This window comes from Galleria mellonella, unplaced genomic scaffold (genome assembly GCF_026898425.1).
Source record: "Galleria mellonella isolate WM207_F2 unplaced genomic scaffold, CSIRO_AGI_GalMel_v1 utg40, whole genome shotgun sequence".
NCBI lineage: Eukaryota > Metazoa > Arthropoda > Insecta > Lepidoptera > Pyralidae > Galleria > Galleria mellonella.
Genome location: NW_026442094.1, coordinates 3,115,250 through 3,135,636, shown reverse-complemented (window position 1 = coordinate 3,135,636; position 20,387 = coordinate 3,115,250). Strand labels below are relative to the sequence as shown.

Below are 20,387 nucleotides of genomic sequence, written 5' to 3'. Positions count from 1 at the left end.
CTGACAGAAACAACAACCCACTATAAAATACAGTGAGAGATGTATATAATAGAGTGAACAATGAATGAGAGTCTAATTGACCATTATGAACAATTCTTGTTGAAACAACAACTCACTATATCATCCTTCACTGCGTAAAATTATGAAGAGCTCCATTCCCAGATAATGAGACAAGAGATGGCCAAAGACGCATTACCATGTGGTCTCGGCATAGAATAGGCCACCCCTTCCTTTCCCATGGATGTCGTAAGAGGCGACTAAGGAAACTTAATGGTCAAGGGATGGGCACCAACGTTCCTCTCAAAACATTTCCAAGGGCTAACTGCGATTTCTATCCTGCCTACCAAGCATGGCAACTATTGGCAAAACGTCTCCGATAGAGGGTTGCCTATGTTCAGCATTGATAAATTAACGGCAAATATGGCGTATGGTATGGACAAAGAAGTATGCATCCCTGTTTTAAGACTGTATGCGACCACTATTATTAATATAATTATAGAACCATTACCTGCACGGCAAATAAATACTGTTACGCGTGACACATAAAGCGGTTAATTTTTTTTGACGACGACTCAACGAAACCTTTATTATTGTCAGTGGCTTACTCATAGTGATTCTAAGAAAAGACAACTGAAGGAGGAAGTTGGGCAATTCAACAATTGTTAGCGATTAAACAATTATTGTAAACACAGGCGTATATTCGAGCACAAAGATTGTGTTTGGCCTTAATTTAAGGTACGACAATTACGGGGTCGTTTTAAAGAAAATTTGACGCAAGATTAATGGCGTTACTTTAATGATTTTAAACGGTTATACGCCTTGAAAAGAAAACAAAGTAAATTTTGTAGCTTCACTTGTACTCTACATTTTTTATTTTATTGTTACATCTGGAATCAACAGCTTATATCTAGAATTATTAAAAATATTATATTTACACCATACATTAGCCAATTACAAATTCCCAAATTGTAAACAATATTATGCTTATTTTGGAGGGTAGATTAAATTAAATAGAAAAAATAAATTAACTCTATTACCGAAAAAAAAATAGAATCTTCCTATACTTACGAACGCTGACAAACGAACAAATACATGTACCAAAACATTCGAATCATTAACACAAGAACATTACTAATTTCGATGACACCCATTGCACGCCTCATACGTTGCTAACACTGATGACTAATTCGTAAGTTGTCTCGTTTCATTGACTTGTTATTATACATTTTGTCGGGTCTAATTTTCATTTGACTTTCATTTCATACGATCGTATGATCGCGCACACAAATTGATAACGCACCATTAGCTGTGCGTTTACGTTACTTTACCGAATCCATCAATCTAACTGTCACTGCCGATCTACGTGACAGATACGTACATAACTCAGTGGTGTAATAAACCCTATTTATCTCTCAACAGATCATCTTTCTCGTGCTCAGGCGCACCTGTAAATTTAGACGTTGCATGCGCACGCGCCGGTCACGACCGTTTGCCCGTTAGATCCCATTTATATGGCCACGATCACTTTCCCTGCTGCCTAATGCTTTTTGGATGTATGGGAATTATATCTCATTTATAAAACGACCAGTCATCTTGACCACAAGCAACGTTTTTCTTGCATTAGAAAGTAAAACTTGACATATGGACAAGATGACAGCTACCTGATCTACTTGAAATTTCTTCAAACTTATTAAACATGTTTTCTACTAATTATAAATAACTGAATTTTGAAAATAAAACGTATCTTTTAACAAAACAAAAAGATACAAATTTATAAATAAAAACAGAACCTATATTTTGAACATTCACAAAAATATTAAATATCCCTTCTTTATAAAAAAGTGATATTTTGAAGAAATTTTATTCCAAATTGTTTAATTTGAAATAAAAATTGTCAAATTAATATGAAACATGGTGATTTAAAATCACCATGTTTAATTTGAAATTTAATATTTTTTTTTTAATTTATTTAAATAATCAGATACATAAGCAATACATATTCTTTAAGCCGCGACACTACTTTTCAGTTTGTCTGCAACACTGCGCTCTTGTTGTACAAGAAATACATCATAAATTATTACGTCAATATCTCTGTTACTCAAATAAAAATAAAAACATTGTAAGGTTGATTTAGATAAGCATAAAGAGCATAGAACAAGAGCAATAACATAGAAGTAGACAGGTGTAGACTCTACTAATAATTAAGTAGAAAATTCTTTAGGAATCCAGGAAAAACTAAAGAATAGGTACTCCTAGCATACCAATTTATAAAGTAAAAAGTTCTCGTAAAACGTTTACATTAAACGAAATTTGGAGGAGTGAAGAAATAACAGCCAACTCTTACAAAATCCAAGATTACAAAGATCGAGTTCAGTGAATTATCGCAATCACTGGTCCATTGCAAAGCCCTTTGAGATATTTCAGTACCATGATATCTTTATTGTAGTTCATAAATCACAGTGGAAAGCGCTGATTGCCCGACGAAAAAATATATAAGCAGTCATTAATCTTATATGCGATAAATCTACGTGGGCCAAAGCAGACCATGGCACGCACGATGCTACAGAATCTCTACGAGCATCAATTTTAAAACTTCACTGTATAAACATTTTTAATGTTTCTTATTGGGAATAAGGGAATTAAACTGTATTATTATATATTATAATTATTAAAATTTTAAATTTTCATCATGATAATTGATAATTGTCTAATTCATGAACAAGTTATATTTCTTATAAAAAACAAGAAAAAATTAAACTGTCAATTACATTAATTCTATCTTACAATTCATAAATTAATTTTCATAATCATTATAATGCAAATCATTAAACAGATAAGGAAAATTATGTTACAGACTATATATAGACTTGTAGCAGCCCATTTTTTTCCTATGTTTTAACCTTCTCTTATCAGAGAAATGCGTGTGGTCGACTATATTATTGAAACTCAAGCCGCTGCAAAACTACCGATTTGCCGTAACAACTATGTTTTACAAGGACAAAACGTAATGAATATTTATTTGCCATTTAAATAAACAAAATAAAAAAAAATCATGCATATGACAGTTTTATACAGCCTTCTGATTGTGGCTAAAAAGTTCATATTTCTTATAATTTATTGTAGTAATATTTTTTCCACAAACCTAACAAATTATAATTTTAAAATCATTCTTAGTTAAATACTTAAGTGCTTATTTAACTAATAAAAAACCTTCCATTTGCAATATAAACTCAGTTAACAACAATTTTACTTGAAGTTTTCTAACTGTAACACTATTAATAAATAATTACTTAAAAAAATACACTGCACGACATTTTAGTAGGACTGCCGATAAAACTCAAGAAAATCTCATAAAAATATACCAATGAACTTCAACTGTGAAGTTGTCAAAATAATTGCATAAAAAGAAAAAAAAAACAAATTGATGGAAAAACTGTTAGAAAAGGAAATGAGAATATTAGCTTATTTTACATTACATTATCATAATGGCCGCAAGTGACTTGGTATATTTTACGTATATCAAATTTTCCTTATTGGATGGCGTTATCATTTTGTAGTCAGTTATTTTGTAAATACTATCAATAAATACATTTAATGATTTTATTCTATACTATTGATACACACGTAAATTACTTTTCCCCTTTCCCACTTCATCATCATCAACCATTATCTGTCCACTGCTGAACATAGACCTCCTCCATAGTCATAATCATACCACTGTCATAAGGAACGGAGCCGTTCCTTATGGCAATTTAGCATTGGTGGGATTTTACCAATAGTTGCCATGCTTGGCAGATGGATTGACAATCGTAGTTTGGCTTTCGGTGATGTTTTAAAAGGGACACTGCTGCCTATTCCTCGACCTTTAAATTCCCTTAGTCACCTTTTACGACACCAACTTACTATACAATAAATATTCATGAATACGTAATGATTACAATTTAAATATGTAATACGCGCACTAATTTCTATGTATAACAAATACAAAAGCCGATAATGGTAACAATAATCAGATTGACTGCTCTATCATAGAAGTAAAATATTAGATAACATCTGAATCAGCAGGAGTAATTGCTTCTACGAGTAATTGAAAAGAGGAGAGAGACTTTGTACAAAAGTCGATTGCTTGGGTACCTCTGTCCCATTCATGTTTCTACCGTGAAGCAGTTGTGTTTGCATGGCTGTGTTTCGGTTTGAAGGGTGGGATATGGCGTGAATTTACAGGGTACAGAGGAATAACACCTGAGTCCTCAGGAATGGCAACGCATGGGGCTATCATGGGCGAAACAGTATACTCTGTTATGTCCATGGTACTGCTCATGTCCATAGGCGACCGTTACCACTTTTCATCAGGTGGGCTGCCAGGTCAGCTTGTTTGCCATTCTAAGTAGTATAAAAAAAAAGTTTTACAGCAAATTGAAATGCATTGTGCGTAAAATAATATAGTAAAATTAAAAATAATAAAGCAAGGTACACAATGTACATTCAATGACGGGCTAATAGATATTAACTATATTTGCTGTAATAATAAGTTTCTCTTTTCAATAATACACATATCATACTCAAAAGAAAAGAAATTAAACTATTATCTATACAATCATAAATGATAACAGATACAAGTTATTAAAATAACGATAATAATAATGATTTAAACATAAATGAAGCACTCTGTATGATAAACAGGAGTGATAACATTAAACAATCATCATTCCTCTTCAACAATGGAACAAAATACCATACATCAGTGTAGGTGTTTATTCACCTAACTGTAATAAAGCCCCATACCAAACCCCTGGCGATAGCCAAGGAGTTTCTAGTAATGAGGCTTCCCTTTATTATCTCCTTCCTCCCTTTATTTTCATTCACAATCTCCATTGCTAGCAATATAACCTATCAAGTCGACCACCACGCTGTTGTGTCTGGAAATTATCGTGATAAATTCCTAGTTAATTGGCAACGATGGGCCAATTGATTTTACTTCATCTTCACCTATTATTTATCACTGATACCCTACCAGCGTATACCGATAACGCAAGCGGAATAACATCCCATTTTTACACCAATAAAAAAATCCCTGACAAATATATCTACAGTTCAGAGGAAAGAATGAAAAAAGAAAAATCTATTACAAGCATTGACCTTAATTAATACGATATATTATACTTAGATACCTAGCACATATGTAATTGTGAAAAACATAAAATATTCATTTAACGAAAAAAGCCGACCCCAGTATACACAGACAAACTGCCCCACTAAACAAACAATTTAGTGAAGCATCAAGATAAAATGCGACACACAGCGCTCGTGTCAGCCTATTTGTAACATTTTGTTCACAATGGCTCATTAAACTGCCTGTACGCCCGCCAATGAGATCCAGTTTTACTCGCTTTCGCCGTATTTAACTCGAGTCCGCTACATTTCAAAGTTTTCAACAATATAACAGACAGGCCGACATTAACTAGACCGTCGTATGGTCAACGCTCATCAGCAATAGAGTACAAAAAGAATCTAAAGTTAGTAAAAAACCATAATGTATCAATGGATAAATATTTAAATTTCTATCAACTTCCTCTGTACCTCCACTAACCGGAGGTAACTCTCTTCGCACAAATTGGAACAAAAATTATCCTATGTATTAATCCAGTATAGGATTCATCTATGAAATGTATTTCACAAAGCTGATTCAGTAACAAACGTCTAAAGATGTTTGCTAACTTTTACGTATATAATAATAAAATCATTTATCAGAATACAACAACAATTATGAGGAAAAGAATCTATTTACAAAATGTTTTTGTTACATATGCAATATATATTTTCTTTACAATTTGTATATGTTTATTTTATTTTTATTCTATTTACCCTATTTTTTTGTACGTTTCCTGCACTAGATTACCCCTAATCACGATTGCACTGGGTTGACTGAAAGAAATCTCTTTCAGAGATGAAACCACCCTTCCTAACAAGTTGTTAAAGTAATCGCTGTAGCTTTTTTGTTCAAGTGCAATAAAGATAATAATACATATATATAGTATTAATCCGGATTTTCGATGACCATTCACATAGACCAAATCGACCAAATAGTCAACACAAAATAAACTCAAAATAATTCCAATAGAGAGGGAATCAATAAAGGTAAAAATTCAATAGCAGTACAAAATACATAAATATATAAAATACTGAGTTATATAAACTCAGTAGATACTGAGTGAAAGAATAAAACATATCGGAAGCGATATCAGACCGACGACTGCCTCTTAATAGAAACCACCCAGGGTTTCATCGAGCGCGCAGAATATTATCAATCAAATGATCCCCATTACAAAGTACCGCAACTTCGACCGGTTGCTTACATAGTATTCGGAAATATTCTCTATATATTTACAAAGAAGAATTATGAAATGACAACGGGATATGAAATATAAGCTAATGATTTGGTTCAATAATTACAGTTATACACAAAAATATTATTTCTGAGTAAAGAATAAACCTCTGAATTTGTGAGTACAATTAGTCATACAAAAATATTAAACCAGTTCTTGTAAATGACAAGTAATATGGAAAAGTTGGTCATTATCAGTCATATGCATAATCGTAACAATTGTGGACGGAATTAGAACTGCCATACATATGCATAGCCGGTTTCTATCAAGTTTGCACTGAATAACAAGAGTATATAAGGGATATTTATAATTACTTCTTGTCATAAAGATTATCCTTAGAAATTTAATTATTATATAATTTACCGTAATGAACCTAATAAATTAAACTAAAGATAATGTTTTGATGTAAGCCAAAATGGAAGCAACAACTACGCGGTAGTTAAACCATTAAGCGAAGTTTATTGACGATAAAAAATGCATGTACGATAAGACACATCCCGTCATTTCTTCTGAGACTATCATACAGATGTACTGCAGATAATTACATACAGTGTATACTTGTGAGTGCACAATTTGTACGCGTGCTATGTAACGGCTCGCGATAATAGCTAGGCGATAAAAAACGACGCAAGCGCATAACGGATCGCGATGCGCTCCGCCCGTCATCGCGACCGCATCGCACCACCTCGCACAAAGTTACGATTGTCTTATCGAGGCTTAAGGCAACAGCGAATTTCAATTAACCTATTGAACGTTAAGTCTCGGCTAATGAAACTTATCGTGCCGCTGATAGAATGTGTTAAGTGGCGCGTCTTGACAGAATCCAGTTTACTCACTGCACTTCATGACAAGCAGCGTCGTAGCACAGTGGCTTATTATTTGTGTGCTTATTATTCCATCTCTAAAAACCCTAAGATAAAAACATGATAAAGAAAATGTTGTTTATTTATCATTAATTATTTTTTTATATTTGGAATAAACAAATAAATAAACAAAAATATTATACACTAGCTGCTTACCCTATCTTCGCACACCCGTGCGGATCATATAGAAAAAATTGGGTGTTGTTTTAAATATTTTTTTCTTGCAAACCATGTCCTGATAAATACAAACAAAAAAAAGAATTATCCTACTAGTTGCAGCCGCTCTGAAGTAAGCGCATCGCTTTCGTACGATTGCACTTGAACGGCTGAACATTCGGCAATTGATTTTTATTTATATTGAAAAATTTAGATTACATTCCACAAGAAAAATCAATATCTATAGTAATAAAATGGTATATAAGGATCCCATCCATTCCCGCGGGAATATGTACCGTCGATTGGAAAAAGGATTATCAAAATTATTTCGGAATTTGCAAAAATACCGTGTTATCTTAAATCATGTAACATACACGCAAAAGAAAAATGTAGATGGATTGAGAGAATCTCCTCCTACTAGCAATCTTTTAAAAAATACGACATTTATATAATGGCATCATATCTCTTTAGTTAAGCAATAAAGTAACGTAATAAAATAATGAAAATTGATTATACTTTTCATATGTAAATATTGTAAAGCAATTTAAACAATCACGTAAGCTGTTAAATATGACAGTAGTATTATTATATTTTATACAGACGGTCTATAAGCTTTCTCTACAATATGCTATACGAGATCTCAATAGATTTTATATAAAATTGTTTTCACATTCGCAGAAGAAACGCAAATGGCAATAACTATAAAATATCGATGTTTAAATGAGTCTAATGGTTACCATAAATCGAGACATCAATAACTCTATATATTGGCTACTGAATAATTTGAACTTTGAGATATATTAGCCATAAAAAGACTATTTAGCGCACAAGTAATTTTACGAGGAGGCGAGTCGGGTTACTCTTGTCATAAACAAAATATAAAATTGTGGTTGTAAACTCGTATAAAATATTAGTTTCCCACCGAATGTGTTACACTGAAACTAAGTAAATCTGATATGATTTATTACATCGATGTTAACGCAACCAGGAAGAATTTTAACGCTTTCAAAATGTTTTGTAATAGCTATATTCTATTGAATACAATTTCGATAGATTTCAATAGATTCGTGGCCACTCGTCTAGGTGAGCTAATTAAACTTTTATAACCTTTATATATATATATATATATATATATATATATATATATATATATATATATATATATATATATATATATATATATATATATATATATATATATATATTAGTAAAGCAGGGTTTACATTTGTTAGAAGTTTATTTTTTATAACTTTGAATTAAAATAATAAAATATTAAAATAATGCGAGTTTTTTGTAATAACAAAATTTATGATTCATGGAAGTATATCCGTAATACGGGGAGGCTTAACAAAGAAAATGTTGTAAAGCCCTGTTCTACGAGGTTATGTTTTTATTTTTTCTTAATGCACTACCTACATACAAATTTTAAAGTTTTACTACGGATGTTTAATTATTTGAACATTTAATTTTAGACTTTGGATATAACGAATATCCAAATTCTCAGTCAAACATCGTTGAGTCCTTAGACAGCGATACATTGTAAGGAACAACCAGTTGTCCAACACCTTTGGCATTTTCTGTATAATTACATGACAATTCAAGACATTGTTCTGTCTAGTGGTGTCTGTTGGACGACTGGTATAAAAGAGTTCAACAGACTGTGGCTACGGCATCTTTTACTAGGCAGGCAGTCTATATGCTTGCCATCGTCGTAATATATATATAATTATATTGCATATATTGCTACACATTTCTTTCACTGAGTTAGGTCGAAACAATAGAATACTCCTCTTCAAACAGACACATATCTATAATATATTCAATTAATTAATATTAAAAACATAGAGAAAATTGGAAAACTATTTGAGCGTTAAAAAAAAACATAGGTTATGTGAAGCGTGTGCATAATATTATAATAAATTAATAAACTAGAACATAAGAGAAAATGATCTGTGAGAACTGAAGCATAGCCGATTTCCTTATACAAACACATGAGAGAATTGAACATTAGTACCTACGAGTCTATATATGTACATTGAAATAGAATCTATTGTTGCAAGTACCTTAAAACCATGCTTTGTGAAGAAATATGAGGGCTGGTCTCAGAATGGAGGTTGCGTTCAAAGCTATGGAGCGTTGGGAGGCCCTACTTTGAGACAGAACAATAATATAAATAGAACAACCGGAAGTGGATGCCGGGATGAACAGAGGGTTATACATTTTAGACGACATTAGGGAAAATCCACATAAACCCAGCAATGGTGGATATGATGAAAATGATAAGGGTTACATTCAGCTGCGAAAGGTATTTACATCGAATTGATATTAAGCTGAACGGTAAATATAAATTATAATTAAATTTAGAACACGATGATAGCAACATATTTATTATTTTTGGTAAAAACATATTTCATTCTCTCTCTCTATGCAAGGAAGTTATATATATATATATATATATATATATATATATATATATATATATATATATATATATATATATATATATATATATATATATATAATAGAGTACTAAAATATGCATGAACGAAACAAGAGATGTATATGTAGAGTATATCTTTTGCTTTGTCCACTTGCACAATTCGTCTCTAATATGCACGGAATTTTAAGATACTTCACTTTCCTCACTTAACGTTATAGTTTATATTATGTCACTTCACTTTATATGTAATAATTATGCATATTATATTATGTTTATAAAAAAAAATTAAGTATTTCACATTGTTGTCAACCTGGATGGTAATTTAAATAATTACAGTGTTCATATTTTCCACAATTCCAGACAATAGCGATATCATTTATCATACATAGCATGACACTTTTTACGATTTGGCAAAATATCACGATATCACAGTATTACAGCAAGAATGCCTGCTTATTTCCGTACAAATTTTGCAAAGGCACGCAAGAACCGACCTTGTTTTATTTTTTTGTTATACGCATTTTAATAGCTAAAATTGCTTATTTAATGATTACAACAAAATAGGTACGAATAAATAGATCAGAATAATATAGATATGAAAACAAGATATGATTTTTTCATTGTAGGTTATATTAAGATTTTTCTTTGAAGTTGAAATAGATTACAAAACCTACTTCTGTTTTAATATAGGGTACTTCTTTATTTCCTTGACATTAATAATCATTTCTCACGTTTTTCACGGTACAAATAAGCTTACGGTTCAACTAATACTCGTAGTAATAGCCAATGGTAAATAAATATTTTCTAGTAAGCATGCTTTTGGGCATTAACCTAAATTCCATGACTAACAAAAATATTCACATCTTGTGAACCATGCGACTTTATAGATATCTATAAACGTAGAGTTGCTACTGATTTGGGACGCAAAATGGAGTTTTTTAGAAGCCTAAAGGATCCGATACCTGCATTATTGAAACCAGTTACCAAATATTTATGACATCGAAATACTTCTTCAAAACTATAAGAATCAATTTACTTAAAGCTACTCTGTAAACCGAAGATTTCATACATCGACTCACTTGTATCTGTAATATAAATCTAGCTGTATTTTACCACTCGTCCGTTACTCGCCGCCATAACGTGCCGTACATGATTCGTGTTAGCTTAGTCAAACTTTTTGCTGGCACATTATAATGTTATGCTATACCTTGTTCGTTCAATCATTTCGCGGATGTATGCTCACTCTTGACATAAAGATTTTATATAATATACTTCTCGGGAAAGTAACGATCGCATTATGTCTTTTATAATAAGGCAAGATATTTCAACGCTGTCAATCATTATGAATTTATCGGATTATAAATATCAATGCTTAAAATATGGTTTATTCATTGTGGTGTCGAGTAGTGTATTATTATTATTTTGTATTGTATTAAAATGAGGAGTGACACCAATCATGGAAATAATTTAAGATTATGTTCCCGTTTTAAGAAACTTTCAACAGGATTTTCGACTCGTCTGATTTTTTTGTTTTGTTTTTTAATAGAAATTGGTTTTTTTGTAAAATAAAATAATATAAGATTAATATCAGATACTATACAATCTCATGGAAACAGTTTCATCCTATGTTTTTCTCAGTCAATTCACTCTAATAAGTAACAAATTAATCCTAAGTATTTAATTTTCAAACCAGATCTAAGCAGACAGAGAGAACTAATTACTAAAATATCCTTCCATATGTAATGCTTGAAAAAATTGATACCTATCTAAATATGAATTCCTTAATGTACAGTTATAATGTTACAGTGTAACTTTATTAATACGCTATTAAACGCGCAGAAACATGTGTCAAACGGATGCGATGCGGTGTTGACAATAATGTGGTTTGTACTACCACTTTTTATCAATATATCGATTAGTACAGTGCAATCGAGAGTTTTTTCTACGATTAGATATGTAACATACAATGTAACGACGTCTGATAGTCATTAGATTAAAAAATCTTCATCCAACTACTGTACTCAATAAACAGGATTTAAATAATTTATGCAATAATATAAATTATAAAATATATCTTTAATTTGTCGAGTTTAATATTTGAACGAGCAATTATAATAAATATTTTATCTATATTTATTTATTCTGTGCTGAACGGCCTAAATAACGTAATAAAAAGTTATTGTCTGACTCTTATGGACATTAAAAATTGACAATTTTTTAAGGAAATTTAAACTGTAAAAATTCTAATTGAAAACATAATAAATATTACTATTAGACAATTTATATTATATTACATATTATATTAAAAAAAAACATATAAGTAAATATTTTCATATATAAAAAATATATATATTTAGCGTCAGTTAAATATATATTTAATATATATTTAGGTATTCGTTTTTTTCGAGAATTACATGAGTAATATCCAAAAAATGTATTTCGATTACACGAGAGTCATGATTTATTAAAGCAATTAAAATTGTATCAATATTGAAGAAATTAATATAATAAAAGTTCTTCACTCCACAATAATATATATTTAACATTTCAACCAAGAACTATATTAAATTAGTAATATTTTCTTTACACAGTCTTAAATACATAAACTGTAACATTTACATACAAAACTATTTATATTACCATTAAAATCGTTGTTTGACCACTCATTAGTGTTTACGAGGAATTGCGAGTGGCGAAGCGAATAATAATATACAGTCACTTAATATTAACTTAGTGACGTTAAAACAAACGTAGCGAAAGTTGTCAGACATAACGTTTAACAACAAAAAGCTTAGAAATGCTTAACATCAGTATTTCAGATGTTCATTGACGGCACATAAAAGCAATCATTTTCTAATTCTTCATTGCTATTAATAGTTAGTAATGACGTTAGAATCACTATAATCAGTAATAAATTATAAACGAAAAAATAACTGCTAATTAAACGAAATATCACTTATTCATTAACTTAACGGTGCAAGATGTACTTAGTACAAGTTTCTCTTCTACATACAATATAAATATTAAACAGCAAGTTAATTTTTACCTTGTTAATTTTTCATATTTATAATGAACTAGATAAAACTAGCTGAGCACCTCGTCGTCGCACGGAGGGATCCTTTTCGTACAATTATTTAAACATTTTCTTTTGTACTAAAGTTATCCTGACAGTTACAAACACAACAAAAACATAATATAAGATTTTATTCCACAAATAAACACCGACTTCAATTGTAACAAGACCAGTTATTTTAATTGGGGGGAAGGGATCGTTAGTAATGCGGGCTACCAGTCCCATTGCTAGCAATATATCCTGTCAGGTCGACCTCCACGCGGTTCCCCCTGGAAACCATCGTGGGTGTGTTCATCACGATGGGCTGACTGACCTGCCTTTTTTCATTATTCACCTATCATCCCTCACTGGTGCTCCGCCAGCGTATACCGTTAGCGCATGCGGGGTTACCATTCCATTAATCATGCATTAAAAAAAAAAAGTTATTTTAATTTATAAAACTAAACAACTGAACCGATATTAAAAAAATTCTATGAAACCAATCTGAAAGTATATCCTTTCATAAAAATAATAACTTTGAAAAATTGGTTTATAAATGACGGAGTCTTGAGATGACAAACGAAAAATACTCATTTTGAAGTTGGTTGAGAATTAACCAAATAAGTGCAACCTTTCTGACGTTATGCGCTTTACGTGTAAGTGCATCTTTTCAACAACGACTTTTAAAAAATATTCTTTTTGGTATAAATAACAATCACGGTAGAACCATAACATCATATTAAAAAAAAAGAAAATATTTAGTACATTCTTTCTTCTTATATTATCGTGGTATATTTAATTATTACATACGTTGATTATTTATTCATTGCGTTTTAATTCTTGTTTATTTTTTGCCTGCGTTATTTTTTGCGTGCCTAACACCATAACCGACGCAAAAATAGTTATTAGTTACGAGTATTTAAGGCGCTCCGTAAATATGCAGTTAGCGTAGATTATCAGCGCCTATTTTGTTTTTAACGCAAACTAACGTTATATTCCCCAACATTAGTAATACATTATAATAAACGCAACGCCTTGTCACTTAATTTCTTCCAGAGATACTATGTATATATATACCTATAAAGGTATTTGCTTTTATGTATTTATTTTTTTCAATTTTACGTCCCTATTTACCGTTGCTAGTTGCATAAACTAACAAAAGTTAGTTCAATCAGTAACCGTCTCTTTACTATAAAATATAACTTGAAATTTCTGAACTGTAGTAAATCTTTCTCTTTTATGATTTTAAAGACAATGACCGTCTGTCTGTTTAACTCTAATTTCCTTCGTGACTTATTTCATAATCTGCGTGCATCGTGTAAGCTTTACTATATTATACTTCCTCTTGTTTGCGCACTGAATTATGTATAAAATTTAAATAGTAAAATTAAATCTCTCGTTCTTTGTTCCTTAGTTACATTGTCTTTACGCATCTTATATATAACAGTCCGCTACAGTAAGAACACTTTTTTTTTAGAATCGAAAGGACCTAGCCACTTGCCGCTTGGCAGTTAAAAAAATATTTCACATAGAGTTATTAAAATTAGAATTATTTTTTTTTTCTTCTTTCTTATTAAAACCTTAGCATTCCTCATGTAATAGCATATTTATTTTTAAATTTAACCCAATGATAATGCTAATAAAAATCTATCTAGCTGCTTATGGATAGGAAACAAAAGTATTTTAAATAGAGTCGTAAAAAACATAGTTATTGCTCATCAAACTATATAACAATTCTCATAACCTGACAAAAATGTTATTGAACCACAAACTTTTAATCGATCTTTTATTACCGTGAAGACGAAAGTGATTGCACATACTCAAAGATGTTGAAATCAACTGATGATACTCGAAATAAAAACCCAACTGTTTTACAATAGTTTAATCCATTATATACCCTGTAATTAACAAAAATAGTTCCGCGACGGGTTAAATGAAGGTCGTGATCCATTTATATATAGCGAATTGTACAGGACGTCGTAAAGGCGTCGGTGTGCGTCTGTCTGTCCGTCCGTAGTAATCGCACACTTCCTATGGATATGCTAATAGGGGCTGGTGGCACGCGAGCCCTGGCCACCCCTAGCCTTCACCTGACAAGTGGATTCGGCCGTCCTCGTTTTAATTTTAGATTAGGTATTACCCTGCAACATATGGTCTAGGCCAGGTTACGATCTGTTATCAAGTAACCTGATTCACAAATTTTCTAAACTAAATCAAATTTATGTATCTAACTCGTCGGATCTGCAATGTGCATGACACCCCTTACAGGCGTCTAAAATTTTTTATAACTATTTACCTTCAGACGAGCTATAGATATTGCTTGTTTGTGACGATTTTAAAAAAGGAACACCTTAAGCCCTCTTTACATTTTTAAACGACTTAAAAGAAATTGACGATCTTTTTTTCTTAATTCGTCTGCATTTTTGTAAATATATGTAACGCGATATCTTTGTGTTAAAAATAAACTGATTTTGTTCTGCAATCTATAACCCTTATTCCTTTGTTGGGCCAATAATAATTTCTTCTTATTAATTATTTTGAAATTCTAAACAATTTATTAATGTGTCGCTAAATCAACCCGTACATTATTTATCTGACTTTAACCACCTAACCAAATTACAAAATAAAATATCATACTCGTTCAGAGCTAACAATACACACGAAGTATTTGTGTATTACTTGCCATTAAGAGTATTCTTTTTATTTTTCGAACTACTCTATGGTGTTGTCGCAGATGGTCTTTACAGCTTCACCAGATGAAAAACGGAACGCAGACGGCACTCCAAACCCTCGTAAGGACTCCTGCCCAATATTCTATTTATGAATTTAGTATATGGACGAATATTTTGAACACAGAGTGGAAAATAGTCTGAAATATGAAAAACAGTGACAAAAATTGAAAAGGAAATACAGTTTGTTTTAACATTTGGAAGGCATGGATAAAAGAAAATTTACAGAAAAGGTATCCTGGGCGAATAAGATAATAATCAATAGAGATCATTCTAGAATAATGTGAAAACATTGACAAAACGACTGATTTGCTGAAAAAGGACCAACTTAAAAGTACTTATGAAAAAATTCAGCAATATGAAGAAGACGAAAAATACTTTTACAAAGATTTGACGTTCCATAATTCCTGTCCACCCCAATAAAAATAGACGTGATGATGATACATGAATATGATTGCACATGTATAAGTTAATTTCTCAGTATACGATATAGGTTTCATAATAAGAATAATAATTATTAGATTAGTGTAAAATAACATAAAACAATTTATTTTCATGGCGTTCTATGTTAAATTCAAATCATATTAAAATAGGTAGATAAGATCGAACTCTCACATAACTATTACCTATCTAAAAATAATTATGCATAAAATACGCTCCAACTGAACTAATTTAGGGATTTAAGAGGAAAGAAATTCAAATTCACCGACATTTTATGTGACAAATCACTATATTAATTCGTCCTATGTTAGATAATATTTTAAATAAACAAACAACATTAATTTTCTATGTTAATCCGATTACGTTGATGTTACTTTTTATAGAATATTTTATACTAAATTTACATTCTGACCAAACGATATAATTTAAACACGACGTAATTTAAAATTAAGGCAAATTATATTTGAAAATATTTTTAAATTCTTAACCCTTTGTAATTAATTATATCAAACTTTATGATGGTAAAAATATTTTGACGATTTTAGCGGTGCAATAACTGGTGTTTTATTTTGTATCGTAATATTGAAGGTAATGTTGGAAAATAAAGTGGGCCGTAAGTTGCCCAGTTGTTGTTAGAATACTAACACAGAGTATCTGATTGATGACAAAACTTTTTGTGTACTTGTCCAAATAATTATTAATAATTTTATAATATATATTTTAAGTTTATCTAAGGCGCTTTGCTAGCGGTGTAATCGTGAGCATTCATTTCAGGTAACGTTGCGTGATTTTCAATTTTATTACGGCTAGTATTACAATTTCGCATGTTGGATACACAATTTTATCACCGTAACCATTTTTGTTACGCTATAAATAATACCTGTATAAATTTATTTAGAAACAAATCTCACGTCAAAATTATTGATGCAATTTGTATGCTGAGTGTTACACCCAATTAAAATTTCTGTGCGTATTGCAATTCCTGGACACGTGATAATGTGATATTGTAATATTGAAATATATTATTAACATTTATTACATCTATATAACATTTATTTCATTACTAACGATTTTGCATAAAATAAAATAAAACTAAAATAATTTATATATTTATTAAAAAGTATTTTTTTCTAAAGCAAACTTTATTAATAATTAACTTTAATAGCTCAAAAATTAATAAATTTAACTTTTTTTCTAGAAACACTTCGAAACTTCTTTATTGGCTGAAAGCGTGAACGAAAATGCTGCGTGACCTCCGCATTATCGATGTTAAAGTTCAATGTACTTGTTTTAAAATAATAACAATTTTCCTTTGCTAAAGTTTTCAAGTGAAATTAGGGTAGGCACTTCCACTTCATTAAAATAAATTATATTAAAAAGACTTAAATTGCGTTATATAATTTATTAAATCAGTATGTAGATTTATGATTGGATATAAATTTATGGTATGAATACTTAAATATCTATACTAAATTTATAATTTTTTTTTTGTAATTGTCTATATTTGTGTATTATTCTAATTTCATAAATTTTATAATTTACTTTAACATTAAAGATTTTATTTTACTTTAATCTAAATATGAAGCTAACAAACTCCAAAAAAAATAAAATCACTACGACAATAACTTACGAGAAGGCAAACAATAAATTAAAAAAGCAATCTTTTTTATATACACTCGTAATAACACCGCTGACAGAAAAAATTGTACAAGTGGGATATGTGACAAATTAAGCTACGCAGATGCGATGTACCCCTTGACCTTTCACAAAACAAAGATCCGTGAGATCTCCTGAAAACTGAAGCAGCATCCGCAACTGAAAGAACTTGAAATCTCACCTGTTTTTTCCATGACCAATCTTGTAGAGTTCGACGTGCTTGAACTGGGCGTAGGTGGCCATTGCTGGGAGATTCTTTTCTAAACACGAAGATTATAACACTCGAAAGCGGGCACTGCGCGGATCCGACGCGGCGGATGATCAGATAGTGTCGACGCAACGGCAACCGTCAGCTGACTGAGCGCGCGCGGGCCAGTACCCTCGCTTAAGTCGATGCTGCTGCACCCTCCGCCCGCGCGAGAAAAGTAAACCGCGCATGCGCAGTCGCTTCCGCTACTCTTTTATTTTTTCACGACCGGCACCTGGGGATCGTGGCACCCTGTAACATATGTCGCACCATCTGGCACATGTCAACAGGACGAAAACAGGTTGCGAGCAAAAAGTCGGAATCAGCTGAATTAGACATGCCCGTTGTAGTCGCTGCTTCAGAAGCAAATGTAAACCAGAACGGGAACTAATAGATCATCCGTCGCCAATCCTTCTGACTGGGAGGAGAGATTTTTTAGTGATGGGATCTAGCGGGTCTATTACTAGCAATATACCACTAGAACCGCGTGGAGGTCGTCCTCCATGTAGTACTCCCTAGAAACTATATACAACTATATATTTAATCTGATAAATTCATCATAATGAGCCAACTGACCTCATTTCATTTCCACCTATCCATACTTCATTTATTCCCAGCCAACATATACCGCCACGCAAAGAAGATTCATTCATTCCATTTTCATCTCTAAAAACCCCACTTCGACCGGACATATAGAGCACTGAAAGTTTTATTGAGAACATTATTGCAACCATTAGGAACGTGGGAGGAATGCGATAATGCAGTGATAAAATTCAATGTTAAAATTATGATGTTGCCGGAGAAACAAGATAAGTGGCATCACAATCTCGGCGGAGCTAAGAATTGCCTACCATATCAATTGAAGCACTTAGCTGTAAATAACAGGAATATTTATCGACATAAAAAAAAGTCATTACAACATTCTCAACATTCTTTCATAGTGGAAGTCTGCAATAATTGTAAATGAACCGTAAGAACTTGACTGATACAATGACACACGCGATTTAATCTTCTATTGCAGGTTACGAGGAACACAAAATTTGGTATGGTATTACTATTTTAAACCTAGAACAACCATTAGCCACAGCCTGCCTTCCGTATTTTGGTAATAAATCTAGTTTAGTGCTTTGAGTAAGAAACTAGCACTTCTGGTTTCAATTATAAGTAGGTAGTTTCGAAGTTTTGAAACTGAGTAGTTATTTTCATCTTTGTGACCATTCTGGTAAAGAAATAAAAATAATATAATACCTTTAAATATAAGGTAATATGTGAATAAATAAAACCCACATCTTTTAATTTGTTTCAAATTAAAAATATATTTTTCCATAAAATAATAATAATAATTTAATTGCCAGAAACAGATAATATGATGTTGCAGTTTGTTTTTTAATGTTCAGTATGTTTCGCCTATAATATATTATAGAATGGAACTAAAGCGGTCAAATAATTTTGATTAAAATACATACACAAAAGAACATAGCTGAAGAACTCATTTATAAAATCGGTTGAAAAGCTCTCAAAATAACTAACTCAGAGCAATATTGAGCGCACGCTTTTCACATATTTAACCATAATTAGGACGGACACACACAAAAACAGCGCGTTGCGATGCGACATCGCTACAGCAACAAAGCCTGCGCGAACGAACGAAGTACATTTTATCCACAGACAAAATTTATATGTAACCACTAGTTGTTTACAACGGCTTTGCCTACATGAATCAATACATGTATAAAATATTCTAAGTATTAAATTAAAGTAGACCATCTATCTATCTATCTGAGTATCAAAATTTATTAAAATTCGTTCAGCCATTTAAGCGTCATTGGAATAAGAAATTTACAAACATCTTTACAAACTTTCACATTTATAATACTAGTCATATCTCCTGGCGTTGACCTCATGAATCGGTATATACTCGAATCGGTATTACTTAAAGTATCCTCTGCGTTAAGGTAGATAACCTATCCATGTATTAAATTTCATCCAAATCCTTTCAGCCGTTTAAGTGTGAAACAGTAACAAACATCTTCATGAACTTTAGCATTTTTAATAATAGTTGAATTAATAGGATTCATATTTACATTGCCGTGTGATCTTGCCATAAAATGAGCCACCCCTTAATTTTCCGTAGGTATCGTAGGAGGCAACTAAGGGAACTTAATGGTCAAGGGATGATCAGCAGTGTCACACAGAACAGTTAACGACTGATATAAAATGATATATGGTATTTACACGACACATGTACGCTATTGAATGCAATTTTAAAACCGAACTGGCGCTGAGGTTTAGCCCTCCTCGAACTTAAAAGCTCGAGAATAAAAGTCAAACATAAAGGGAAATTTTGTACTTATCTATGCTGGTTACCCAAAAAAAAAATGGGATGGGCACGATAGTAAACGTCACCTATTTTAGCG

The 20,387-nt window shown here is 31.5% G+C and overlaps 1 protein-coding gene across 7 annotated transcripts in view; it reads right to left on the bottom strand.

Annotated features, from left to right (window-relative positions):
• Positions 1–20,387, bottom strand: part of LOC113520306 (microtubule-associated protein Jupiter) — a 166,155-nt gene that overhangs the window by 59,104 nt on the left and 86,664 nt on the right. For 2 of the 7 annotated variants that reach the window (XM_031914642.2, XM_031914646.2), the window contains exon 1: positions 17,905–18,100. The exons of 2 other annotated variants lie outside the window; for them this stretch is intronic. In XM_031914642.2, the coding sequence (XP_031770502.1) occupies positions 17,905–17,966 (62 nt within the window). In that variant the 5' untranslated portion in view covers positions 17,967–18,100. Of the gene's footprint in view, positions 1–17,904; positions 18,110–20,387 lie in introns of those variants that run through there. 3 more of the 7 variants (XM_031914647.2, XM_052898058.1, XM_026905600.3) reach the window with 3 other exon arrangements.